This window comes from Cebidichthys violaceus, unplaced genomic scaffold (assembly GCF_023349555.1).
Source record: "Cebidichthys violaceus isolate CVI_PGR_0920_01 unplaced genomic scaffold, fCebVio1.0.p SCAF_16, whole genome shotgun sequence".
NCBI classification, from domain to species: domain Eukaryota; kingdom Metazoa; phylum Chordata; class Actinopteri; order Perciformes; family Stichaeidae; genus Cebidichthys; species Cebidichthys violaceus.
In genome coordinates this window covers 12,920,736-12,947,500 of record NW_027176329.1, presented here as the reverse complement: position 1 = coordinate 12,947,500, position 26,765 = coordinate 12,920,736, and the positions used below count along the sequence as shown (strand labels likewise).

The 26,765-nt window shown below is 43.9% G+C and overlaps 2 protein-coding genes across 3 annotated transcripts; one reads left to right on the top strand and one right to left on the bottom strand.

Moving 5' to 3' along the window:
* Positions 1 to 260: 260 nt before the first annotated feature.
* Positions 261 to 22,476, bottom strand: kiaa0319l (KIAA0319-like ortholog). 2 transcript variants are annotated; one of them, XM_068711321.1, is made up of 25 exons: positions 22,419 to 22,476; positions 19,555 to 20,282; positions 17,325 to 17,505; positions 16,298 to 16,411; positions 13,840 to 14,108; positions 13,598 to 13,687; positions 13,079 to 13,316; positions 11,658 to 11,756; positions 11,005 to 11,102; positions 10,654 to 10,741; positions 9,059 to 9,151; positions 8,675 to 8,807; positions 8,244 to 8,349; positions 7,970 to 8,092; positions 7,736 to 7,859; positions 6,097 to 6,229; positions 5,709 to 5,857; positions 5,082 to 5,233; positions 4,820 to 4,958; positions 4,199 to 4,358; positions 3,868 to 4,010; positions 3,478 to 3,600; positions 3,228 to 3,318; positions 2,999 to 3,090; positions 261 to 2,888 (listed from the first exon to the last, which is right to left on the bottom strand). In XM_068711321.1, the coding sequence occupies exons 4-25, from the start codon at positions 16,389 to 16,391 to the stop codon at positions 2,692 to 2,694; spliced, it is 2,934 nt and encodes a 977-aa protein (XP_068567422.1). In that variant the 5' UTR covers positions 16,392 to 16,411; positions 17,325 to 17,505; positions 19,555 to 20,282; positions 22,419 to 22,476; the 3' UTR covers positions 261 to 2,691. The 2 variants fall into 2 exon arrangements, with proteins under 2 accessions (XP_068567422.1, XP_068567421.1); XM_068711320.1 differs by lacking the exon at positions 22,419 to 22,476 and adding an exon at positions 21,524 to 22,078.
* On the top strand, positions 22,190 to 26,765 carry ncdn (neurochondrin). Its single transcript, XM_068711322.1, has 8 exons — positions 22,190 to 22,248; positions 22,452 to 22,681; positions 22,979 to 24,041; positions 24,140 to 24,309; positions 24,762 to 25,000; positions 25,113 to 25,328; positions 25,451 to 25,593; positions 26,152 to 26,765. The coding sequence occupies exons 2-8, from the start codon at positions 22,466 to 22,468 to the stop codon at positions 26,568 to 26,570; spliced, it is 2,466 nt and encodes an 821-aa protein (XP_068567423.1). The 5' UTR covers positions 22,190 to 22,248; positions 22,452 to 22,465; the 3' UTR covers positions 26,571 to 26,765.

Here is a 26,765-nt window from a genome sequence, read left to right as displayed (position 1 = left end):
AAAAATGAGAATTAAAATTATGATCTCAGCTACATATGTTTCGAGCTTCTACTGTTACTTAAAACAAACGTTACAGGACTATTACAAAAAGCCTTTGGTGAAGTCCCATAACATATGAAATTCAAAGTAAAATCTTTGTCACATCACATGGTCCTTTTTGTTTTTGATCCGTACATGCTGGCAGTGGAAAGTAAGGACAAACAGGAAATAGAAAGAAATGAGGGAAAACCTTTTGTTTTGTCCAAAAACTCAAGAGCAAACTGAAACATTTTATTTTAATTTACAGATTATCCATTTGCATCAGGTCTGGTCACAGAGAAGGAAACAAGGGGGTAATCCTTCATTACAAGTTTAGCAAAACATCTTAAATTAAACTCCCTTCACTTAACAGTTGCTCCCCATTTTCTCTGCCTGCCTTCACAGTGGACTCCGTCAGAGTCAAGGTCAATTCAATAATTTATAAATCCCCAAAGGGACTGGCTAATGTGGAACATGGAACAGAAGACATGCTGAATTTTGTCAAATAGGTTAAGCGTTATCTTCGGAATGAGAGTAAAAACTTGGCAATTACTCCAAAAGTAATTTCCTATGATGTGCAAAAACGTAAGAATATGACATTACTTATTGGGTGCACTTGATTTTAGTTTGCCTCACACAAATTGGCAAGAAGGCAAAAAAAGATGCCTGATGTGCACCAAACTAGTGCAGCAGAACAGACATCAGCATGAGAGGACTTAACAGTACAAAAGAAGACAGTTTTTGCAAATAAATCTAACCGACTGCTAATCCACACAGAACACAAGTTAAAGTGAATCAACAGCCCTTTTAACATTCAGCAGAAAAAAGAAAAAAAAAAATAGATAAAAGTGGCTCAACATGTGGACTTGCAGGTCAGTTTCACAAGCAATGGAAGAGTCATTTAGTTAAAGTTCTCACTCAGTGCAGAAACACCCGTCACTACCACTGACACACAGCAGAGATAAATGGATCTGTGTTCCTTTGAGTCCCCCTCAGATTAACATTCTACTCACTAATTAATGTTTAGCGATGCTTGTTTAATGTCAAATTTTTCATGCATATTTCCATGTGGGTTTTTGTGAAATTTTGTAATCCCCAAATTGAACAAACGGAATATTTGCCAAAAGGGAGGCAAGGACAAATGTGCTCGTCCTACTTTAGAGCCAAACAGTTCAGAAGTGGTTGCTGAAATTGCAAAGAAACTGTTAAATTTCCTCACAGGATTAAAAAGTTAAATTCCCACTTTGTTGCGCTTCCTCCCTCCTTTTCATTTCAAGCCTACAGGTAGGTTTAAATCACTGAGGCGCCTCTGGACTTGAACTGCATTCATGTTCAAGTATATCCTTTCCTTTCATCTTTAAAGCCAAGGAAACTAAATATTTTATACAATTCGAATGCAGTCAAGTTGTTTTTTCCCCCAGTTCTAACCATCACAGATCTCCTGTTCTCAACCGACGAGAGAAAATAAGACTGAAACTGACAGACATGAAATAAAAGTGCATCGACATCTAATCACAGCCATAAGGTTGTTAAAAAAAAACAACTAAAAAAACCTAAGTGGTCTTCATGGTTCAAGGAGTCGTTACATTAATGAAGATTGAGGTGAGTGAAGAAGCAGTCCCATTTGTTGTGAACATCTCCTCGTTATCTTCTCCCTCCGTCGAGACCAAACTCATTAAGGTTGTGTATTCCAGTGTTTCAGTGTTTGTCCCAGCGACCTCATCCACAGAGAAACCTTCACAATAAAAGCACAGTGTTTTTGTTTTTTTAAAGGATCTTCTGCCTCTGACCGCCCACATTGCGACTCTTCCGTGTGTTAATAGAAATAAAAGCATACAAACTGCTCTGAAGAAACATCTTTTGACACAGCAGCCGGAATAAATCCACACATACACCCGACATACAAACATGCAGGTGATCATTCCAGTATCAAATTGTACCAGAACTGCAATTTGTCACTCTTCATGCATGTGTTTTTTATTTCTATTTGTAGGAGGGTCCATTGCTGTCCATGGCTTTTGGTTGTGTTTTTTCCTTTCTGACGAGTCACCATGTTGGCCACTAACAAAAACAATCAGTGCAGAGTTAACCGTTGGCTTTTACATGGCAGTTTGGTAGCATCAAGTGGACCTGGAGCAGTGTGAATAGGACATCTTTGTGTGCATACATGCGTGTCTACAAGAGGCAAGGTGTGAGCGTGTCAAGTGGCTGGATTTGAGTCATCGAAGCAGTTTTGTTTTTTTATCAATCCAGAAAGTCAGGTTTCACTCAGGCTACTTCGTGAGCCATCAGTTAGAGGGGTGACAATACATTCTCTATGTCTCTGTGTTAAATAACAGGGGTTAATGTTATATCTTTACACTATTCAAGAGACAGTGCTCACCCCTATTCTCAGTGAAATGGTAGCTTGTTTTCCTTCCATAGTGGCTCAGTGTGGGAGCAGGGTAATGTCAGTACAGTGGTGTTTTTTTTCTTTTCTTTCTGTGACAGTAGGACAATATGTTGCTCCTCTCTTTCCCTTCCTTAATCCAGGTATCACACAGTCTGTCTTCATGGATGAGAGGTGTGAGGTTTCTGTGTTGACGAACAACAAAAACGAAACAGGAAGAGTGAGGAACAGCGGGGCGGGGGGATGTGATGGCTGGACGAGGGGTGCTCCCCCCTCCTCTCTTGCTATAGCAGTTCTTCTCTTTGCTTCTTGCCCCTCACCGGCCCCTGGCCGTTCCTCAGGGAGCCGTTCTGGGGCCGCAGGAGATGCCCGCGTTCCTGCTCCGTCCACGGGACCCCGCCCTGCCCGTCCTCACTGTCCAGGTCAGAGTCTGAGTGCATGAGGGCGGAGGAGGTGGGAGCGGGCACCGGCTTCATGCGGGCTGGCAGGAGGAGGACGACAGAAAGAAACGAAAGGATGTCAAATTGATGCTGTATCAAAGCAGAATATTTAATTTAGTGAACTACATGAGTGGTGGTGTGTGTGTCTTACCAGCTCTAGGTGGTTGTAGCTCCAGACTGTCTTGCTCATCAGCTTCTAGCATTTTATACCTGCTTTTGCTTCTCCGTACTTTGCTCTTACGCCTTTCAGGAAATTAAAATGAAAAAAACACACCAAATATCATTAGATTAGATAAAATAAAACTATTTTGAACATGTAACAAATAATAAGAAAACAAATCAAGAATAACCAATAAACAGTCCTAAGACATTTAGCTCACCTGTTGCAGCAACACACCATCCCCCAGACAGATGTTGCTATAGCAACCACAATCATGAAGGATGCTATAGTCACATAGAGGACGCTCCACTCTGAAAACAAAATATTTGTTTGACTCAAAAGCAAAGTTTGTTATTACTAAGTAATGGAATACATAGAACATGAAGGAGAGTAAAGCCTTATGAGCTCAATCGCAGTGTTTGTCCGATGCACCAAGCAAAAATATTCAACTAAGATTCATCTTCTCTCACCGCAATTGCTCTCTGCATCTCCAAGCTGAGCTCTGATGAAGTTCTCCATCCAGAACGGTTGGCAGACACAGCGCCGTGTGAACGAGTCACACTCGCCGTGACTCGAGCAGTTCAGCTGGCAGACTGAGGAAGGAGAGCGACAGAGCAGAGTGTACAGTCAAATAAACTAAAGCTTTAATATCCCAAGAGTGGTAGATTATCTCAAAGAAAGAAAACAGAGACTTAAGGAGCAACAGCATAACTCATGCGTATCATAGAAACAGGGGCATTTGATGAGAGAACGGTGAACAAGTAGCACTTAATTCTGCTTACAACATACATTCTCTTTCTAAATACACATTTTCCTTTGTTGTGTGTGTTTCTTACAAACTATATTTGCCAAGTACTCACTGACTGTATCCACTCGTCGGGCCTTGTAGATCAGAAAGTCATTCTTCTGTTTGCGCAGTTTGTTGCCGAGGCTAAGTGCAACGCTGCGACCTGACAGAGGAGGACGCCCCGGACCGCCCGACACCAGGAAGACCAGACGAGTACTAAGGAGGGAGGAAACAGAGAAAAACACTTTCTTACCTACATCGTGATGTCCACTAACCGAGCCAAAGTCTCATTCCAGCGTTTTTTATAGTTATGCATTTCATTACCAGTTGTTTTTTTTACAAAAATCAAAGGATTTCAGGCCAGAAATAAAACTTAAAGTCAAGCATCAAAAAGGGTGCAGTACCTGTGCTCATTAAACGCACTGATCTCTCGAACGGTGATGTCGCTGTCGAGCACGCCCAGTAAAACGCCCACCTGGCGCAGCAGCATGTCGCGCTGACGGTGGGACACCTGGGAGACAGAGACCTCCAGCACCAACTCCACCAGGTCACGCTCCCATACGTCTGATAAACAGAGAGAGAGACAAAAAAAAAAAAAAAGGTGAGATTGAAGATTAAAGCAAAGAAGAGAGAAAGAAAGCGCTAGTAACGAGGAGAAAAACAGGAGACTGATTGCAGGACCCGTCTGACACTCTGCAATCTGGGAAAGAGGCCAGAGCCCCAAGTGACGGATTAGTTTCTGGCTGCGTTTGTGTCCGTGCACCGTATGCTGCACACTGACCTGCTCAACCATCTGATGACGGTTGTTGAGTCTCTTGCTGTGTGGACAACATTTGCACGCATGGACTCGGTCGAAGGCAAAAAATAAACTCCAAATCCTCCTAAGAGGGCCGTGACGAAATGCTGTAATTTACCTTATGATGTACCCACTTTGAAAATGTTTAGTATGTGGCAGTGGGTAGAGCAAACACAACAATATAGAAAGAGTAACAGAACAACAGTTTTCTTAGTTTTTGTCACTTCACCTGGTTTGACCTCCACTGTGCCGCTGTCAGTGCTGGTCTGTCCCTTACTGTCCGTTACAGTCAGGGTGAAGCTGTACTTCCCTTCCACCAGGTTTCCCAGAAACAGCACCGCCTGGTGGTCAGAGTTGTTCAGTACTTCCTATTGGAACAAAGAGACAAAGAAATGTTACAATGTTTCTTGTAAGGTCTTTTAAAGTGGAATTTTCTCTAGTTTTATATTCCCTCCACTCATTTGTAATATACAGTCAAAGGCCAGTCTCACCCCCGCAGCAGGGCTGCTGTCATCTCTGGTCCACAGGTAGCTGACTCCACCTTTGTCATCAGTGGAGTGAGATCCATCGAGAGTGCCGGTCCTGACAGGCAGGGTGATGGGTGGACTCGACACAACGTGAGCCACTGGCGGCTGGTCCAGTTCTACCGCAAAAAAATTATTATGCAAGAATTCAGACACAATAATGGGATTACCACATGGAAATATAATAGATGGATTTAAGACTGTTCTTATTGTCTTACTGTATCTTTTTTTTTTAACATGCTTTGTATTATTATCAGCGAGTGCATTAGAATAGAGATGTGTGTGTATGTAACTATGTGTGATAATGGACATCTGATCGTGTGTGTAAGTGTTTATAATCATGTGGTGTCGATAGGATCAGTATGCGTGTTGTACAGTATTTCTGAAAAAAAGAATATTTTTTGTCATGAATTTATTATTGACTCTGCGTGACTAGTCTTGAGCTAAACGAGATCCAAAATGAACAAACCAATAAGACAATAGTGAGTTTGAAGACAGGGCAGTGACCTCCTTAATTATAAATTAACAACAACATCTATAATTCTCACCGGTCCGACTGGAAGCTCAGCTAACTATTTATTTAAATCTCCTGACCTTCTCTGACGATGACCGTCACAGCGTGGCTACTCTGCAGCTTCCTCTCATCCGTTACGGTCAGGGTGAACTCATACGTGCCGAGCTCAAGACCCGTCACCGTGGCAATGGCGGTGTCTGCATTCTCAACCTTCACACCATCAGGACCCCTGATGGAGGGACAGACGGACAGAAACAGAAAGGCAGAGTGAGGAAGAGAATGTACCCGCAGAAGGACGAATAAACCTCGACGACACTGTAGCAGAGTTTGTTTTGAAATCACTTTCTTTTGTACATTTGGATACATAAATACATTTGAATGACGAGGTTTCAGTTATTGCATCGACTAGGAGCCTGCAGCCGATGCAAACTGCCTGCGCAATTATGTGCATAAGTGTGTCTGACTCACTTGGTTTGCTTCCAGTGGTAGGAGGCTATCTTCTGGTCGTCGCTGCTCTTACTGCCATCCAGCGTGGTTCGATCAACAGGCAGCGTCAGCTCTTTCTCTGGTCCTGCATCTGCTACTGGTGGCTTATTGTTTTCTGGAGGATGGAGAGTGAGATGAAACTAAAAACACATCTCCATAGTACAACCCACATGACAGATACAGCAGTAAGTGGGATAATGGCTGTCAAAAGTGTCTGGTTGTCCTTAAATGCTTAAATGAAACCCAATGACGTACTTCTTCCATGACCAATGCAAGCCAACAAAGCACATCCTCCTTCATCAATAGAGCAAATCAATGGTTTTGCATATGGACCAATGTTAACGATGACGTATGACTGTTATAGTAATTACAAAGTCAAAAGAGTAGGGTAATATTCCAAGAAAATTTACAGATATTCCCTCAATTAAAGTGGCAAATTTACAAGAAAAAACCCTCACTAATTCATGATAAATTAATTCAATATTTTCTGAGATTACTAAGTCATAAATTTGTGAGAAAAACTCTTGCTTTTAGAGTAGTGTTCTTATGGTAAATTAGCCCCTGGCCAAGTGTAGGTCCTGAAAGATACATACATACGCATTTCCTTTCCTGTTCCTTCTGTGTTCTTTGATGAAGATAAATAAATACTGATATAACTTGTATATTTTGCACTCAGCGGCTCATGTTACTACAGTGTTTAATGTTGACGACTGTGATGTGATGACGTTTACCCAACCTTGCAAAGTGACGCGTTGCGGTTCCTTGACAAACACCTACCTACAACGGCTCTAATACGCCTTCGTAAATATTTCAATCAAAAGTGAGAAAGAATTATCTTTTTCAATAATACAATCTTAAAAAAAACAATTAATAACATCTAAGAAAAAAAACAGAGATAAATGAAATAAAAAGTACAACCTGATACAAAACATAAAGGTCAAAGTGTTTTTTTCACAGATCATTGCTCAAATGGTTGACAAAGTGTCTGACCTTGCAGGTGGATGTGAGTTCACATAACAGTTCCTGTTCAAACTCTACAAGAGCGCCACGCCAGTGTGTGTTTGCATTTTAGGTGCTTATCAGGTCAACCGTACACGTGCACGTGTGTGCACCTCCTATTCACCTGGGCAAAATGCTGTTGACCAAAGCTTAAGCAAATAGAATTCCCTAGCAGCAGCTTAAGTACTGACCTCAGCTTCACACATTATATGGGCCATGTATAAAGCTACATTATGTACTGTTGCTTCGTATGTTCTTCACACTTGATATGTATATTTGTATATAACCTGTGGAAGAGAGGGAGAGCAAACAGGAGCTGGTACAGGGGGCACATTGAGTGCAGGAGGAATATTGAGAGAAGGAGTTTAATTCTAGTCTGTCTGTACGCAGAGCGTAACTGCACACAGCTGAACAAATGGACCTAAAATAAAAAATAAAAATAAAAAAGGAGTTAATTACTATCAAATTAAGTAAGAAAATAGTGACAGTTGTAGGGAACTGTAATTAATGCCCTCAGCAGCTGAATAACCAAATATTTTTCTCAACATTTCAATGAAGACAATATTCAAAAGTGCTGAAGTGGCATAAACAGGAGCTCTTTTCTTGCTCTCCAGCTGTTTACCTGGCTGCACAATGACGGTGACCTGCGCCGTTTCCTGCTGTCCGGCGGAGTCCGTCACAGTCAGCTGGAGGGTGTAGTCTCCCTCCTGCATAGCCGACAGCTGCAAGATCGGCGTCCGTACGCCCTAAAAGAGCACAAAAAGATACTACTGTCAGCCACGATTCCTTTATCCAGGGAAAAGAAAACTTAAGTAGCATGAGAGTCAATAATATGCGTACTGCATCAGTATCTCACCTGCATCTCCACCACCTTGTCTTTGCTCTCAGGGCTGAGGGACCACTCGTAGGACAGGGAGTCATGGTCGTCGGTGCTTTGGTTGCCGTACAGAGTGATGGAGTTGCGTGGCAACTGGATGACCTGGATGAAGTAAGAGGAAAGACCAGCAATTGGTTACCGGGAGGGTACTGGTTTGGTTTAAGTAAGCTACTTCACATTCATAAGAGTACAAAAAAAACTTTGGTTTGGTGCTTTAAAAGACAGATCCATGACGATGGAAAGAACTTCTGACCTGGTTCGGGCCGGCGTTGGCCACAGGCCGGTAGTCCTTGGCTTTGTTGACCAAGAGGGTGGCCTGTGTCGAGTTTGTGGCTCCGTCTGAGTCTGTCACTGTCAAACTGAGAAAGGACATCCATTAGGTTAAATAGTAAAACTGTATGGCAAACAAAAATCTAATAATTACACATGTGACTTAAATAAAAGCACACGTCTATAAAATCATATTTTAAGCTGGCTGTTTTTCTGCTTTTAAAGATATACTTATGACAGACATTAGAGAAAAAAAAGAGGCCCAATATGAAAAACCCTGACAGCAATTTCTTCTTCTTATTATTATTATCTACTTATTTATCTTTGTAAATTCTTGAGTGGGATGTCTATCTAAAAAACACATGAGAAACCTTTGGACCTCGTAAAGTTTAATTATGTCAAGGCCGTCTGTACATGAATGTGTAGTTCCCGGGCACCAGGTTGGTGAGGGTGAGGACGGGGGTGTCAGTCGAGACCTTCGCCTCCCTCAGGGGACCTTTACTGTCTTCCCAGTGCCAAGCCACCACCTTGTCATCGTCAGTGCTCTCTGTGAGGAGGAGAAAAGGTAGGAGGACACAGGAGGAGGCATATGTATTTCTCTCTCTCTCTCTCTCTCTCTCTCTCTCTCTCTCTCTCTCTCTCTCTCTCTCTCTCTCTCTCTCTCTCTCTCTCTCTCTCTCTCTCTCTCTCTCTCTCTCTCTCTCTCTCTCTCTCTCTCTCTCTCTCTCTCTCTCTCTCTCTCTCTCTCTCTCTCTCTCTCTCTCTCTGCTGGTTAATATGTTTGTGTGGGACACTCACGGCTGCCGTCGATGACCGTGGAGCTGGTTGGCAAGGAGATCTCCTGGAACTTTGGGGAAACTACGGCAACAGGAGGCTTGTTTACCCGCGGCTCTGTCAGGTGGAAAGCAAGAAATTAACTTGCATTACTGGAGCCATGGGTCAGCCGTGTGGGACTGAGGCAGTCTGTAGTAACCTTTATTTAATCAACATGAGGCAGACCTGTGGACTAACTCCTGATCATTTACATCTGACACTTAGGGAAGACAAAACCATCAAACATTAGTCCCTTCTGGATGCCTACTGCAGCAGAGGAGCCACACACTGTAATATTGCTTATCTTATTAGAATCAGCATGTGGACTATTGGACACCGTTATTATCAATCTGCAAATTTCCATAAAAGAAAGCACAGCACAGATATTACATGCAGGCACTGGTTAAAATAAGAACCATGTCACATTTCAATAGTTCTGTCCTCAAATATATATTTTTTTTATAAAGTTTAAAAAATATATTTTTTTCAATGTTTTTCTTTTATCAAATATATCAAATATATCAAAACCTCACTGAACAGAACATAGCAGTAAGAACAAAAACGTGATCATTTTTGAGGCTGTAGGTTGTAATATCTCATGAAGTGTCTTTCAGTCAGTGTACTGTGAGCCACTTGACGGTTTTACTTTGCATAAGCTTTCCCATGTTTGCCTTATGTCATTGTGATTTTTCACAATGTCACAAATTTGCCTCAAGGAGCTTTACAATCTGTACAGTATATGACACTCTCTATCGTTTGGCCCTCAATTCAGATAAGGAAAAAAATGGTATATTACAGTATGAATAATCAGGATGACAAAATTATTGATAGATTGCATGAATAGATAGGGTCGGAGCCACACAGCCTCCTATGCACCATAATATTACAATGTGTTTAGCGGCATCAAAGGCTACGTTCACATTACAGGGCTTAATGCTCAATTCAGATTTGTTCCCCAGATCCAATCATTCTGTTCACATCCATGTTTGAAGTGACTCATATCTGAACGGACTTCTGCCCTGAAACGCCTCACATGCAACCATTAACGTAACACACATGGAGGACTGCTGCTCGACGGCTCATTGATCTGATAATACACACTGGAGTGGTTGTAGTCCAGATACCGCTCAATTTAACAGATCTGTGTTTCCCAGTCTTCTATAACTGTTGATGTTTCAAATCTGAGTTCTACTGAACGAAACATGACACCCAATGTAGCCGAAGAACTCGGTAATATAGAGAAAGTATTTTTGGTCAGTTAAACATTATCAGTGTCTGATAACCAATGACGCACTGCCGTTCAGTTCTGTGGAGAGAGAGATATGTATTCTGTATGGTGAGTGATCTGCGCCTGCATAGTTATGTTGAATGTGGACAGACGCATGCATTAATTTTAATACGTTCTCACAGCGGTCGTAATGGCCAGTGATCGCATATGTATCGGATTTAGGACCACATATGAAAGTGGCCCAGATCTTGGGACCAACCTTGGTTTGTTTTGAAATGGGGCACATAAACATTCCCCCCAAAACTTCTGAGACTGCCACAATAAGAACGAGGTTCGACATGTTTGACCTCACCTGGCTTGACTGTTACATTGACGTAACCTTCTCCATGAGCCCCCTCCCCGTCCACCATCACCTCAAACTCATACAGGCCCACAGTCAGCTGGGAGAGAGAGAGAGAGAGAGAGAGAGAGAGAGAGAGAGAGAGAGAGAGAGAGAGAGAGAGAGAGAGAGAGAGAGAGAGAGAGAGAGAGAGAGAGAGAGAAGCAAGCAGGAAGAGGAAGTGATCTTTTTGAGACGATCCGTGTCCTTTACACACAACTGAAACATTCTGTTTATACATTCAATAGAGCTCCAGCTGCATGCTATTTTTAGCAGGACATGAATATGAATATGTTGTGTGTGTGAATAAGTTGTGATCTGTACCTTGCTGAGTTTTAGTGTCTTGCTGTGCTTCCCTTCCATCACCCCACTGTAATCTTTGGGATGGGTTATCAGACGCCAGTCAAATGTATAGTTTGTCCCTGTAAAGAAACAGCAACGAACAACAAAACCGCTTGTGTGTTTAATTACAATCTATCAGATAAGGATAATTTCCAGATGAGAGATTTTTGGGATCGTCGGAGCGTGTCGAGAAGGGATCAAGAGATTAACAAAACGATGACGTGCATCCCTCTTGGTAACTGTGTAATCTTCCTTTTTCCAGTCTGGATTTGGAAAACTCTGGCGAGTGTTCAGTGTGAAGTACGGTGCGCTGACGGCGTCTCAGTAATACCACCGTCAAGCAGGTTTAACTTCATTGCTTCGTTGGTAAACAACACAAATATCACAACCTGCTAAACCATACCTGGTCTGCAATTAGAATACATTGAAGTCAAATTCCTTTTCAGATATTTCTAGACTGGAAAGAGTTTGATTGCTCTGGAATCATCTATACTAAAATAAAAAATAAAAATCAACCTACATGTGTAATACAATTATGCTACATATTAATGACATTTCTGCAGAAAACTGCTGAAATAACAAGTTTCCAGTTGATGAACTTCAATAGTTTATCGAATATATTTCCATGGTCTTACCTGGTGGGGGCGTTGAGACCACGAAGGCGTTGAGCTCGACCTCGTTGCGGGGCAACGTGACCTCCACACTCTCTCCTGCTGACACCACCAGCTCCCTCACTGTGGTGGAACAAACAGGATCAGATGGTTTAAAGTACAAGCGACAGACACAAACATGTTAGAGAGCAGGAGAGGAATAAATAACACACCCTGGGGGCCGTTTACACATAAAGTGTATAGTAACAGATGAAATGATCACTTTCCTGATCTATTGGGTAGACAAATTAAAACAGGTCTCACAGATGCATGTACCTGGGGGTCTAAGTGGGTGAGGGGGATGTAGTAGGAGAAATGATGTGCAACAGTATTTACAGCGAGATGTAATACACTCTTTCAGCATATCCACACGTGGTATATTCACTTTTACCACTATGCATCTAGAAAAATAAAAACAATACAAACAAAACAAAAAAAAATGTATGCAGCAGAGGCCGACATACCCTTACTTGTAGTCCCTAGTGTGGATCAAGCTGCAAAAATGCTACATGATTCAACTCCTTGTGTTTTTCATTCAACAAACCCTCCCTTCCCTGTAAACAGCAACCATATGTCATCCATTCCACTTATTGCATCGTCAGGGTTATTTTCTCAGACTTGACAAAACTCCCTTCAGAGCCATACGAGATGTAATGACAACTGTTCACACAGGCGGAGTACTCCTCCACATGACTAGTAAACTAATCACAATGTGTATAATTGCATTCCCTTTCGATTTAACTGGGAGTGAGAGATGTTCCCCTTCAGAATAATGGGCTCCTGCTGTTTATACAAGTCTAAGCTTCTCATAAAATGCAGCTGGCCTTCGTTCAGCTTTCCATTCAAACCAGCTCATCTTGTTTTGGTTTGCCCTTGCAACAATACTGCAAGTTGAAAGGGCTAAACATATGTATCTGTAATGACATGCAATGTTTTGTCTTTTGGTGAATGATTGTCAGTTTAATAACTGTATTGTCCTTCAGGAAGAAGAAACGGATCATTCAAGTTATTCCTGTTTGTCGAATCCCTGCATGACTCAGCACATTCCGATTGCTTATACCAATTGGTCGTCACACCCGCAGCACATGTTGCTTTCATCTGGAAAAATGACATCTGAGCAGTCTGCCACTAAATGTGTGGGCAAAGTACGTCTTCATTTCATCGAACATTGGCTCAAGCGAAAACAAAGACGGCCCATTTGCAAATTTTGGACAAGGACGTAATTAACCAATTTTAGTCAAGACAGGACTTGAGAGTCGTGTGAAATCTCCCTCCAAGGCTGCAAAACCCACAGTGCTGCTACATTATTCATTCAGCAGTTAGTAAGTAATTAATGAAGACAAGACATATTACTGAACGGGCTGAAAATAGGCGACACCGACTGCTGCAGACAGCAGCTTCCTTACCAGCCTGCGTTGGCGTCGTGATGATTGCAGTTGCGGCCGTCGTGGGTGTGCTGACATCACTGCTATTGGAAGACGCGGCAGAATCGACGGTGTCCGTTGAGTTCTGCTTTGATGGAGCTGGAGCGACGTTTGCACTCCCGTTGGCTAGCTGGCTCTGGTTCTTTTGGGCTGTTTGAAGCAGCGCGACGGTGCTGGGTGCTGTCGGAGTTGGGTGAGCCGTTTCCACTTTGGGGTGTTCCTGCAGAAAGATTGAAGGTTTGAATGATCCGAAAAGCAAAGCGCAGATTTGAGCCAGAATTTGGGGAACCGTCAAGGAGACAAATCCTTCACACTTCCAGGTTTATTTATTTGTACACTCCCTGAATCTACCATTACTCTCCTATCTGACAAGTGTGATTGCAAGAAAGAGGGTGGGCAGCATTTAAGGAAGAACGACAAAGAAAGGGGAATACAATTGGCTGCTTCAAGAAAACAAGATCAATATAAAGTTTAAAAATGAGCAATATCCTGTGAATTTACCGTGCTGGTTAGTTTTCCCGCCTGCGGCTCGTGGCTTCCTGCATGCTGCGCGTGCCGAGCTCTTCTACGTCTTCCTGTGATGACGGGACCCTTAAAGTAACGTAACAGGAAAAAGATTTTATATATTACCGCACACACACACACACACACACACACACACACACACACACACACACACACACACACACACACACACACACACACACACACACACACACACACACACACACACACACACACACCTTTGCGAGTAGCTGAAGGAGGCCGATGGACTCCTGGTGGGGCTGGGGCAGGAAGGTGATGGGGCAGCCTGTGTTCCGCGTGCAGCGCAGGAGGACACATTGCCCACCGAGGCTCCACACGGCGTTGCAGCTCGGATTCAGGCAGCAGGACTCCCAACATGTCGCCCCGCCTCTCCCATTGGCCAGAGAGTTCCAACCCAGGCTGATGACGCTGCTCCAGTGGATCCCCAGCAACCCGCCAGTCACCCGGCAGAGATTTGCTGACACACCTGGACAGAGATGGAAGGAAAGAGAAAACAATCGTGTACTGTTCTGATGTTGAAAACTTAAAAGTCACTGTGACAGACCTTTCCAAATATGGTCATAGTTAAAAGGAAAGGATGGAAGTTGGTCATGAAATAGGTGGTGAAGGGGTGGATAACAGTTGGTTTCCTGGAAGAGACATTCTAGAAAGAGTTTTGTTTATCGTGTAGTTTGATCAAAAGGATCTGCCAAAGGCGACATCATGGATCCGCCACCGGGCAGCGCTTCCCAGGCTTTTTCAAGATTGCCCTTGTTGATATCAATCAGGGCATTGTTGGGTGCTCTTGGCATTGTCGCAGGCAAACGGGCAAAGTGAAACCCCACTGTGAGACTTTTCTGGGATCAGGCTTTGACTGGACATTTTCTCAGAAAAGCAGACATGCAGGCACAAATTGAGCAGTCAGCCAAGTCAGCAGCAGAGAGAGGAAGTGAGGCTTTTCCCTGACAAAACAAGACACCGATTAAAACCCAAAGCACAGTGTGCAGTACGCACGAAACTCCACCCTCTGAGCCAGACCACATCAGACCCATATAAGTAGTGCGGTGAGCTGGTACAGTTTGCTGCACCTGTGTGCGTGTTACTCTCCAAGAGCATTGCTCTGGGTGATAAAACTATATTCTTATTCAACCTTTTGCAGTGTTGAAAAAGCTCAATTAAATCCATCCATTGTACAACACAAGAAAGTCACTGTGTAGCCAGCAACAATAAACAGCACAGACTATTAAACACAGACTGTAAAAGTAACAACGGGGAGAAATGGGAGGTTATATTTCACCACTACTTAAATGTCCACACAGAGACAGAAGCCAAACTAGCCTTGAATAACAGTCCAGGTCAGAGGAAAACTGCTGAGTCACTCTGATTTACGAAAACTGCAGTTGCAATGAGAAAGAACTTAACACCGTTTGTTTTTTGTCGGGTGGTTCCGAAATGGTTGACACACGGAAGCAGATCAAATAGTTTGTCCATGCGTACATACCCAAGATTATAATCATATACTGCAAATACTGGACACGATCGCGTTTCATTGATGAGCACAATGAAAGCCAGACCTGTGTTTCACCAGTAATGTGAACTAGCAGTAGTGAGAAACGTAACTAAACTAAATACAGCTCTGTAGGGCAGTGAACGGTGAACAGAGAGGCTGATATCGGTGAGATAAAATCACAGACAGTAACACTGGATCACATGCATGCACCGTTGTCTGTGAATCCCTCATGAGCAGCTCAGCAATGTGAATCCTGCGCAGGAAAGGCGGACTCTGCCACCAACAATGCAAACTACTACATAGAGAAGTAATACAGAATGCAAATACGTTGAATGGCTATAATCTGAAAAATGCCAGCAGTAAATAATGTGAAAAAAAGAGCTTAAATTCATGAAAATCTAAAAGAATTTAAAAAAAAATGTAATATGTAGCAACAATATTCTAGATCTTTTAAAGACACGATCGAGCCGAGTGCAACGTTAGTCAGTTGAGAAATGCTGCCCTTCTGACGGCAAGGCCACAAACGGTGATGGTGGTCTCAAAAGAAAAAATTAAAACTGAAAAACACAATTCATCTGACCATCTCAGACAGTGCTGTATCCTTAGCTGTTGCTACCATGGCAACAAGGTTGACTTTATGGGGTATGAGTGTAACTCAAGTCTGGGAAAAAAACAGGTCTTCCAAAAACCCACACACACAAAAGCACTATAGTTTGTTTGAGAAGGGACCCTTCGGCCTCTGTTTAGCCATCCCGTCTCTTGTCCACTATTCTTCTGTCCTCCAGCCCTCAACACACAAACACATACACAATGTCCACTCACAGAGCCCCTATTGTCCTGCTTCACATTGTAACCCACTGAGCAGAGTGGCATCAGAACACACACACACACACACACACACACACACACACACACACACACACACACACACACACACACACACACACACAGAGCTGTCCTCCATCACTCCGCCTCGGATCAGTAAACACCACCCGAGCATCATACGATTCTAAGGAGGATGAAGACCGGCCCTGAGTAATCAAAGGCGTGTGAATTTACAGTGAAGATGAGTGCTGGGATGAGGCACAGTTGTGAGCCGTCTTATCAGTTCTCTGTCAACAGCTGTGGTTTTTGTCGGTTGAGGACAGGCTGATTGTTTGTTTTACCTGTGGGAGACGCCAAGAGCAAGAGGTAGGTCAGCGGTAGAAGGAGGAGGTGAGGTAAGCTCCAGGTGAGCAGCTTGTGGTGTGCATAGGACATTTTACACTAGGACCAAGGACCTAGAAAAAAGGAAATAGAACTAGGTTAGTGTGCTTTAATATTCTCTCTATATTCATTCAACACAAGTGGACCACCAACATTGAAAAGAAATAGTCAGACATTTTTGGAAATGCGCTCACTTGCTTGTTTTGCGAGCGAGTTAGACGAGTAGGTCTTTACCACTCATATGTCTGTACGCTAAATATGTGGCTAGAGCCAGCAGCCGATTAGCTTAGCATAGCACAAGAAGTGGAAACAAAAAGGTAAACAGCCAGCCTGTTTACAGAGGCAACAGAAGCCATGGCCTGGCCGTGAAATAGTCCGCCCAACAGACCTGTAAAACCACATTGCTTATACACTTTAGTTTTTGTACGGATTTAACAAATTAGATCAACACGTGTTAATCAGTGAGCTTTAGAGGCGCTGGAAGGTACATTTTGTTATCTTTGGACAGATCCAGGCTAGCTGTTTACCACTGTTTCCCATCTTTATGCTAAGCTAACTGTAACCATTTATTTATAGGAGTGTGGAGTCAATCTTCTCATCTAACTCTTAGTAAGAAAGCAAATAAACGTGTTTTCAAAAATGTGGAACTATTCCTTTAAAATTGCAAGGCGTACAAGAACCCATACTGAGATGCTGACAGAAGTATCATTAAGTTAACTAATTTAAAATATTTTTTGAGGAATTTGAGGAGCATTAATTCTTTTAGTGTCGTAATGAGAATGCACAAGAGGAAATGAAGATTTGCAGGTTATTATTCACAGCATTACATCGACCATTACATCCTTCTCTCACAGAAAGAAAAACAACTGAACAAACTGAATATACGGATGTTTTTCTTATTTTATTTTTTAAATATTTACCCGAAAGTAATCAAGCACACCTTCTAAACAAAAAAGAAATGCATCCTGCAAAACACCCCATGTTTACCTTTCTCCCGGCCAGGCGCTGGAAGAAAGAGATGCGTGAAGAGAGAGGGAGCGAGGCGTTAGGTTGGCAGCCAGGTGCTGTGAGGCGACGGGTGAAGACGGGTCAACACCAGCACTCTGAGGAAGAGATGGAACATGGCCGCCTCCGGGGCCTTCACAGGCTCAGCTGCTCAAACACCTCACTGCAGAGCGCAAAGATGATAACATACAAAGTGTGTTTTTACATTTTTAAAAAAATATTTCATTGAATTTTTTTTTTTTTAAATGTAAAGAGTGATTGAAGCCATACCGCCCCTCTGATTATTCAGGCTTTTCCTCCGTCTCTACCTTGATTACAGACAACTGTTCTTCAGCACTCCACAGAATTTAAACAACCAATAACACATCGGCTTGACAACAAAAGGTAATGCAAATTAAATTAAACCGCTTCAACTGGACTTACTCCACAGATCAATCAATAGGAATGTTATTTCAATCCATTTCGCTTTACAGTAACACACACGTAGTATATTGGATCCAAACATCACAACATGGGGACGATAAACAGAAAGAACAAACAGAGGAAGAAGGGGAAAATAAATAAATAAATAAATAATCAAGTTTGGTGGTCTGTGGGAAACAAAGCCGTGACATCCTCTACCTCACACATCAGGCTGCTGCCTTCTAAAGGAAGAAAAGTCCCCTGATTGAGCGGAGTTGAACAAATGCAACAAGTCTGTTTCATTACGCAACAATTCTGCAGATATCCTGTTGACAGAGACTTCAGTGGAGGTAGATCATGACTCACGGTCCTGTGAGCTCCTTCCTTCCCACTATAAGTTCAAGCGACACAGAAGTGGAAGCAGAAATGCATGAGATGAGGACATTTACATGCTTCGATGACAGGTGTCTAGTCCCTCTCCGCCAAAGGCATTTTGCAACACATTATGCAAAAATCATAACTGTGCACTCTTATCTGTCATTTGCATCTTGTCTTGCAGCATTACATCCTATTACCCAGCCTGTATGTTCATAACAAACGTGAAAATGAGTGGTGGTTACTACACATTAGAGGATTGCTGTACGCAGAAAAGCTCTTATCTCTTTCCTGTGCAGCCATCACAGCCATGACTCTATACACACTGCAGTTTTATCTCACATTTGCATCCCTCACTGTTCCTCCGTACTATTCTGTGAGTTTTTTGAGGCACTTGTTGTAAGTCACTCTGGGTAAAAAAAAAAAAAAAATAACAAAAAAAAAAGGATCAGACACAGGTCAGCCCCACTGGGATACACGAGTTTAACCTAAACCCCCATTGATGTATGCGTCACATGCAAAGTTACTTTATCCAATTTGACAGCACAGCAGAAAATGTAACCCAGGTTAAATTGTGCTCAAGACACAGTCACAGGCCATCCAGACCCCTGGAGTAACTTCCTGACGCTTAACATCCCTTCCTACAGGAAGTGTGAAGAGGAAGTTTCTCATTTCAAAGTAATTAGTCAGGATAATGAAGTCATGCTGGAGAATAATTACCTCGCCAAATGAGTCAAAGAAAAAAAAGGAGCAAGATGCAGATTGTTGTCCAGCACTCGTTCACATAATGTTCTCCCGCTCATGGGAATCTGCTGTCTTGAGGTACAAAAGTAAATTGTCCTTTTCAAGTAAAGAAACGCTTCAGGACAACAGATCTATGATTTGATGAGAAACACATGGAGTTGTTTGGCGAAAAAGAGCCATACTGCACTTTTTCCCCCTTGCAAATTATCATGCAAGTTATTCCAGCAGAATGGGCTTAGAGAAAAAAAAAAAATTTAAGGAGGAGGAGTGAACAGCACAAGTCCCGGGACACTGTGTTCAAGACGTGAGCAAGCCTCTTCCACCACAACGTCCCACCAGGAGAATACTACAGCTACTAGAATAGCAATGAATCAAGCAGCTCTCTCTCAAGCATCTGCTGTGCATACAGTCTGTAGATGTTAGCTGGACACTATGTTTCCATATGGTTGGAGATAATATTACTCTCTCTCTATTGGTCAGTTCTTAAAGACATGCAGATGGGGGTACTTTTACTTCTTTGTAGTAAAGATTATAAGAAAGCACATGACTTCAGGAACATTTCACAGTTAATTCATGATAGCAGATCATTATGTTTAACCTGAAAACACGCACATCTGTTACAACTATATATCTGCTGTGATCACCAGGCACTCTCACACACTCTCTGGTAACATGAACTTCTGACACCAACCTGTATGGTCTGCCTCCAGACTGTATGTGGATCTGCATTCCTGCACATGGACGATCGAGCCCCAGCAGCCTCCAGCAGCCTCCCTGCGTGCCTAATGAACGGCTCAGTAAATCCCAAATTCACAAACAGTCATTAGTCCTCCTGAGCTTGTTTTTTCTCTCCAAGGTAAGCCACCAAACCAGGGAAAAAAAAAGCTCCAGGTAAAAATAATCCAGATAAAAAAAAAAAAAAAAATTGTGTTGGATTCGTTCACGTTTTTTCCTCCTCGATCTACAACACGGTAGATTTTTTTTTTTTTTTACTGCGCAGCAAAAGCCCACAGGCTGGTGGTGACTGAGTGTTTGCCGCACCAGTAATGCTCAGGTGCACCTGGTCACCTGGGCTGATGACAGTTCAGCCATTATAGACATTTCAATGGCTACTTTTCCCTTGAGAAGTTTCTGCAAAACAATGATCTCTGTGACCAAAAACCCTCCTTATATCCAGAGAGGACAAGCTCTCTCTCTCTCTCTCTCTCTCTCTCTCTCTCTCTCTCTCTCTCTCTCTCTCTCTCTCTCTCTCTCTCTCTCTCTCTCTCTCTCTCTATTTGGCTGGTTCTTCCTCTTCCTCTCTCTTGGTCGCAGCGGTCAATAGCACGCTTGTTAGCTCTGTGTTGGTTTCTAGGCAGACAGGTTGGTGGAGCTTTCTCTGTAATGACACCAAATCCCACGCATTGTTTCTTCTTGTTGCTGCAGGGAAGAAAAATGATGGTGTTAAATTCTGTATACAATAGAATAATAATAATAAAACTCCCATTTTGCTGTGATAACTACAGAAACATCCTTACAGCAAAAACTATTCTGACCCTAGAACAATATTTAAATGGATGCAATGCAAATATCACAGATACTTGCATATGCATAAGCATATTAAAATAAAAAGATATGACGACACAATGAGGTCACTACGTCAGCCTTACAACGGAGTAAAACCTCAGATTGCATACAAACACACGCTATCAGTCTCTAACATCTTATGGATGTTTTCCCCTTTTAGTCAGGTTATGTTTTGCCTGCTTATCTTATTCATTCAGTCACTTCTCTGATTCATTGTATTCATTTTGACTTGAGGAAAAGCAATCACAGTGTGAGCTTTCTAAGGGTTTTTTTGTTACGCTTTACTTGTTATTTCACAAAGACAAAATAGTTGAATGTTTTCTCGTTTCATTTCCTAATCGTGCTGAAGACTAAAGGGTTTTTTTCTAAAGCACTTTCAGGCTCCGGTGGCCTGTTGTGGGATCCATAACTACTTTCACTTTATCAAGTAAATGATGAATTGATCTAACAATGTGACACAAAGAAAACAAAAACTATGAAAACAATTGTTCGTTAAGCTTTACTCAATACGAACGATTCATTCTTGCAGGCATTGATTGACTGATTAAAGCGCAAATAAGTGCATGACTGACAGCATGAATGGAGGTCTGTCACTCAAACGAAACGCATGAGTAAACCCACTGCTGGGATAATATCTCCGAGACATTTCATCCAAAATGGAGGGCTCGTGCATTATGTATCTTACTAGCCTGACAACAACAGTCAGGTTTTTTTTAACTCAAGAAGTAAATGCCTCTGGCTGTCAGATAATTCAATAAAGACGGAGAGCGACGTATTGTCCACTGCACTATCACACACAATCACAAGCGAGGGACGTTTCTGAGTCAACGATACGACACTTCGTTTGCATATGTTGTCTTCGTGTCGTTGTCTCAAGTCACGCCGACGTGTTAGAACAAACATAGAGGTTGAGGTAAACACCATGAGGTGTTTCACCTGCGTAAATCCGGGATCACTCCTGTACCTTGAGGTGAACAGCTGCTGGCATCTCTTTCACTACACACCGTGCGAGACCACAGAGTCCTCCTGAGCGTGTTCAATGGCAAATAGCGCGACACAATTTAAGAACCCAAAAAAACTGTTCACGGACTTACAGTAAAGTGACATTCACGTCGGTCGCTGCGGTGTGTTGTGTCGTTGTTGTCGTCGTTGTAGAGTTAATTAGGTCAGCATTCCCCTCGCATGTACATCTGATGTGTCTGTGGAACCGCTGTCAAGCCAGTATAAGTGATAAGTCACATTTCCGGTGGCTGGGTTTTCAAAATAAAATACTTAGTGACACAGCCGCTGCAACGTTTTGCGGCCGATAGAAGCACAGTGGTTCCAAACTGTGATATTTCTCGGAAGGAATATGTATTAAATCAAACTAGGCAAGACTTATATTACACAGACACTTAGCTACTCCGATATCTCCGTTCTGCCGGTGCTGCTGCGTCTTAAACTGAAGACCGTTGACATTAAGCTTCCGCAGTGCGCCACCTGCCGACCGGCTGTGAATGGTTAACATTCGGATCAACGTGAACCGTTAACCTGCGGAGCTTTAGTAATGTTCGTGGATGCTCACTGCTACAAACCAAAAAGATTAAAAAAAATAAATTAGAAATGTCTTCCGTGACCTTAGAAAAAGTAACGCCGCGTCGCTTCTCCGACGTTGCATCACGGGCCAAAATGGCGTCTCCGCCTTCCAACTATCCCTCCTATGATTGGTTCTTCGACATTCTTGGGCCGTTTTCATTGGTCTCTCGCAGCACTATTGACATTTCACTTCCGGAGAGTGCTCACGAGCTACTGCCGCGCGCGTAATAGATCTGTCAACAAAGTAAGTTATTTTGTAAACGTTTACATGTATCTGTTGCATTGTTGCCAACTGTAACTTAAAATGACTCAGCAAACCAACTGAATATCATTAAATTAGGCTGCTGTTGTTGCCCTCAACGGCGTGGAGCCAATGATCCGATTTTCAGCTATATTTTCTATCACTTTGCTTACTTTTCTTTTTTTATTCCTCTCTTGGTTACGCAGTTGTTGAAGTCATAATGGCTGACGGCGCCGACGTTGCACTTGCTGTGATAACCCAGCCTCCTGTAAAACAGGAGCAGGGAGGAGGAGAAGATGGAGGAGAAGGTGGAGGAGGCTCAGAGACGGATGCAGGAGGTGGTCTGACTGATGCCCAGATGGAGGTGTTGGAGAGATGTCTTCATGCACTCAGGCAAGCTCAAAATGACAGCCACACACTGGCTGCTCTTCTGCTGGTAAGTGTCTCCCTGCTGGCAACCAATACATTGGCATCTATAAAAATATATGCATTCATATTCATATTATTTATGAATCCACGCTTAAAAAAAGACAAACAAATAGTTGCTTAAATGCAGCTATGAATCAACACCACGCCAAACAAGATTTAATAAAAACTGAACATTGCAACTTTCACAAAGGTAGAATTAATACATAAATGCATTATTTATTCCATAGCTAGGTGTAACCAAGTGTAAATATATATATATGTATAAAGAGTCCAAGCATTGACAAGTGGTGTTTTCTGTCCTCAGATAACTCGCTTGTGCCCAGCAAGCCAGCTAGACAAACCCACCTTGAGACGCATCTTCGAGGCCGTTGGCCTGAACCTTCCGGCTCGGCTTTTGGTGACGGCGGTCAAAGGGAGCGACAACTCCGGCTTGCCCCCACAGGAGCTCCTCTCGCTGGGCACGGCTCTGTTGGCTGCCCTGAGCACGGACCCAGACATGGCCTGCCATCCCCAGCTCCTCACTACTATCCCGCTCCTGCTGGGCATTTTGTCAAACGGTCCTGTGAAGCAGGAAACCCAGGACCAGGGCCAAGACGGAGAGGTGGGGCGGGGTCCAGAGAGCAAAGTCCAGTCAGAGGAGAGTTCAAACACGGAAAGTGTTGCTGCCAATGTGGCAAAATCCGCAGGAGAGGACCAGACCAGCGAGCAGAAGGCTGATGACGGCAGTGAAGCAAACAGATCTTCAACGTCTAAAGAAACCTCCCCCTCTTCCAAGCTGGATGAGGCCGTGGCTTCCGACTGCTACCAGGTTCTCACAGCCGTGTGTACCTTATCCAGAGGTCCAGACCAGCTGCTGAGCAGGGGTGCCATTCCTGCCCTGTGCCAGGCAGTGGAACAAAAGCAGACTTTCAGCCGCGAGAGGGGGCTTGCCCTGCTGGGTCGCCTCCTCTCGGGTAAAACCAAGGACAAAGTGTGGAGTAAAAACCCTGCGGAACTCCTCACTCTGTTGGTCGGGCTCTCCAAAGACTTCTGCCAAGTCACAGGCCAGACCAAGCTGGACATGTGCACCCAGTTGGCGCAGTTTCTCCCCCCGGTGGGAGTGTCCGTAGAGAGAGAGGAGCTGAAGGGAGCCGTGGTCCGCGTATGGGAGGCATTGAGACCCATGTTGCAGGCTAAGCTGACTCCGAGACAAATCGGGCCGATCCTGATCCTCAGTGCCTGCCTGCTGGATTTGCACGGCTGGGAGCCGGTGGGGCCGCCAAAGTTCTGCTGCTTGCTGGTGAACCGGGCCTGCGTGGAGGTCAGAATGGGTTTGGAGGAACCGCCTGGTAACGAACTGAGCATGGAGCTGCAGCACACACTCACAGGTGGGGACATCACATCCATGGTGAAACCGTGTGGCTGAGATTCGACTAAACGTGATTAACCGCTTCTTGTTACTTAAACCCGGTGTTCTTCTTCACAGGCTGTTACCGAATCATGGAGGCCGCCATAGAGCAGGCCTGCTGTATGGGACTGTCTCAGACCACTGTACCTCCTCAGAGCTCCATCCCCTCAATCAGTCTGCAGCAGAGCAGGCAGATCCTCGGGGTGTTGGAGGAGGCCTTCTCCGCTTTAATGTATCACCTGCAGCAGGTGAGAGGCTTAAACTTCTGTTAGCGGTACTCTGCTCTTTTCTATTTTATACTCAATAAACTACTTGTAGATTAATCAAGTAGACTATTGATTAAAAGAATAATCTTTTTAAGAAGTTATTCATTTCTAAATATAAATACCAGCAATTCCCTGGTTACAGTCTCTCAAACGTGATATTTCATGACATGGCCATTGGGCGCAATGATATTGTGTGTGTGAATTGTGTTTTCTGATGCTTCATAGACTCAATTAATCAAGGAATTACTCTGCAGATTCATTGATAATAAGTAATTGTTAGTTTCAGCTCCACTTACAAACAAGCGTGGTGTCTGTTCACTAATGGGTAGTGCTATGATGGGGTTCATATTCTCTTCAGTCCTACCACATGTTATTGTTGTTATTGCCACACCTTTTTCTAAAAGACTCTTTCTGGTCTCTTCCTGTTCTCATAGGTGGACCCAAGTCGCTATGGTGACCCTTTTATCTTCGCCACGTTCCGCTCTCTGTGCTCATGGCTGGCCGAGGAGACGTCCTGTCTGAAGGAGGAGGTGACCGGGCTGTTGCCGTTCCTGATCGGCTACTCCCGGAGCCACCTGCAGGGTGAGAGCCCAGAGCAGGGCCTCTCCGACTGGATGGCCGAGGTGTCCGTCAGAGAGGAGAAGGAGGCGTGGACGGGCAGAGAAGCTCTGAGGTAAAGATGACGATACATTTCAGAGGGAATCGATATGCTGAAGCTGTCAGATTCTGCAGTCATCTGACAGCACGTGCTCTTTATTCCCTCACCTCCTCCTCCCTCTCCCCAGGTACCTCCTCCCTGCTCTGTGTCACCTGTCGGCCGAGGAAGGTCCCAGGAAGGTGCTGCTCACCCTCGACACCCCGGCCCTGCTAGTGGACTTCCTGTCGCGGTGCTGGACTGACCTCAAGGGGAAAAGTGGGGGGGCGTCGGCCAGGGATCCCAGCATGGAGACAGCCTGCTCAGCGCTCCTCAACTTCACGGTCACGGAGCCAGAGAGAGTCAGGTAGCTGGGTTACAAGAGAAAAACCTCACCTGAAGCCTGCTGATTAATGATCTGTTGTTTCATTTATATCAATACTGAGATATCACCACTCATACTCACAGTTTCTTTTTGTTGTTGTCCAGGAAGGACCCGTGTTTCAGAACGCTGGAGGCCCTTCTGAGTGAAGCACTTCCTGTTCTGGTGCACAAGCCCCGCCTGCTGGTCCTAGCGGCAAATTACTGCACGTTGGGACTGATGATCGGCAGACTCAAAGCGGCTCCTTCAGGTGAAAATGTTTACTTTTGCTTTTTTTTTTGGTTAATCACACACTTGGCACCACTTTGTTTTCCAGTTGTGTTCGGCATTAACTCCAGCGATCCATTACGTGCAAATATGTTGCAGTTCAACCTACAACTTTGTTTTTCGTGCTTGTGTTTTTATTCAGCGTTGTCGACACAGTTTATAGTTCCAGTGCTTGTAAAGACGCCTTTCTCACAGCAGACATTTCGACATCTCACAGCAGACAAAATCACAGGACGTTGCTAATAACAATGGCTACGTTCTCTTCAAAATGTCCCAGCAAGCCCTGTGACAGTGAGCTAACATTCATAAAAAGGGTCAGGGCTGTGGAACTGGCAAACCTAAGTGCAATGTAGCCTTTACTAATCTTATTGGTTTCCCTTGTGCGTATCTTCTGCTTTAAAAAAAAAGGCCAATGGGAATGCGGATAATGTTGGCTCTAGGTTGGAGAGAGAGGCTGCTGTACAAAGATGCAGATTGGAACTGTTAACAGCATGTAAAAGGCTCTACTAACGACGCATACTTTTTTTTTTTTTTTTTCCAGGCTCGGTTGAAGCCGGCCAGAAGCGTCTCTTCTCCTCAGCTCTCCGGTTCCTCCGCAGCGCCCTGGACTCCGGCTCCAGCCCCGGCCCGGTCAAGGTGAGCCCCGGCTGGGAGGAGAGCTGGGACGAGGCCGCGGAGCTCTGGAGGTTGTGTCTGCAGGCTCTGGGAGGCTGCGTTCGCGCTCAGCCCTGGATCGCCGCCCTGGTCAGAGAGGAGGGCTGGCTCAAGCACACGCTCGCCATGCTGAGTCAGTGCAGCGCTCTGCCTGACCGGCACACGCAGGAGGCGCTGGAGGAAGCTCTGTGCGCCATGGCTGACCAGTGCCCGGTCTGTAAAAAGGAGATTGGAGACGTGATGAGAACTGATAAAGGAGCTCTGATGTGCATGAGGACCCTGAAGAAGTCAGTGGGAGTGAAGTGAAACTGTTGCCAACAGACAACGTGCTCCTTAATGGGAGTGCTTTTAAAAATGAAATAATAAAGGAGGGCCGTTACTGAAGCCAAACATGTTTATTACTTGTACCAAACTGACATGAATAATGCGTAACCTGTCACTTACATGTCAAGTGTGAAATGTTTATGTCTTTAATAAAGAACTATTTTGTTAGAAAACCAA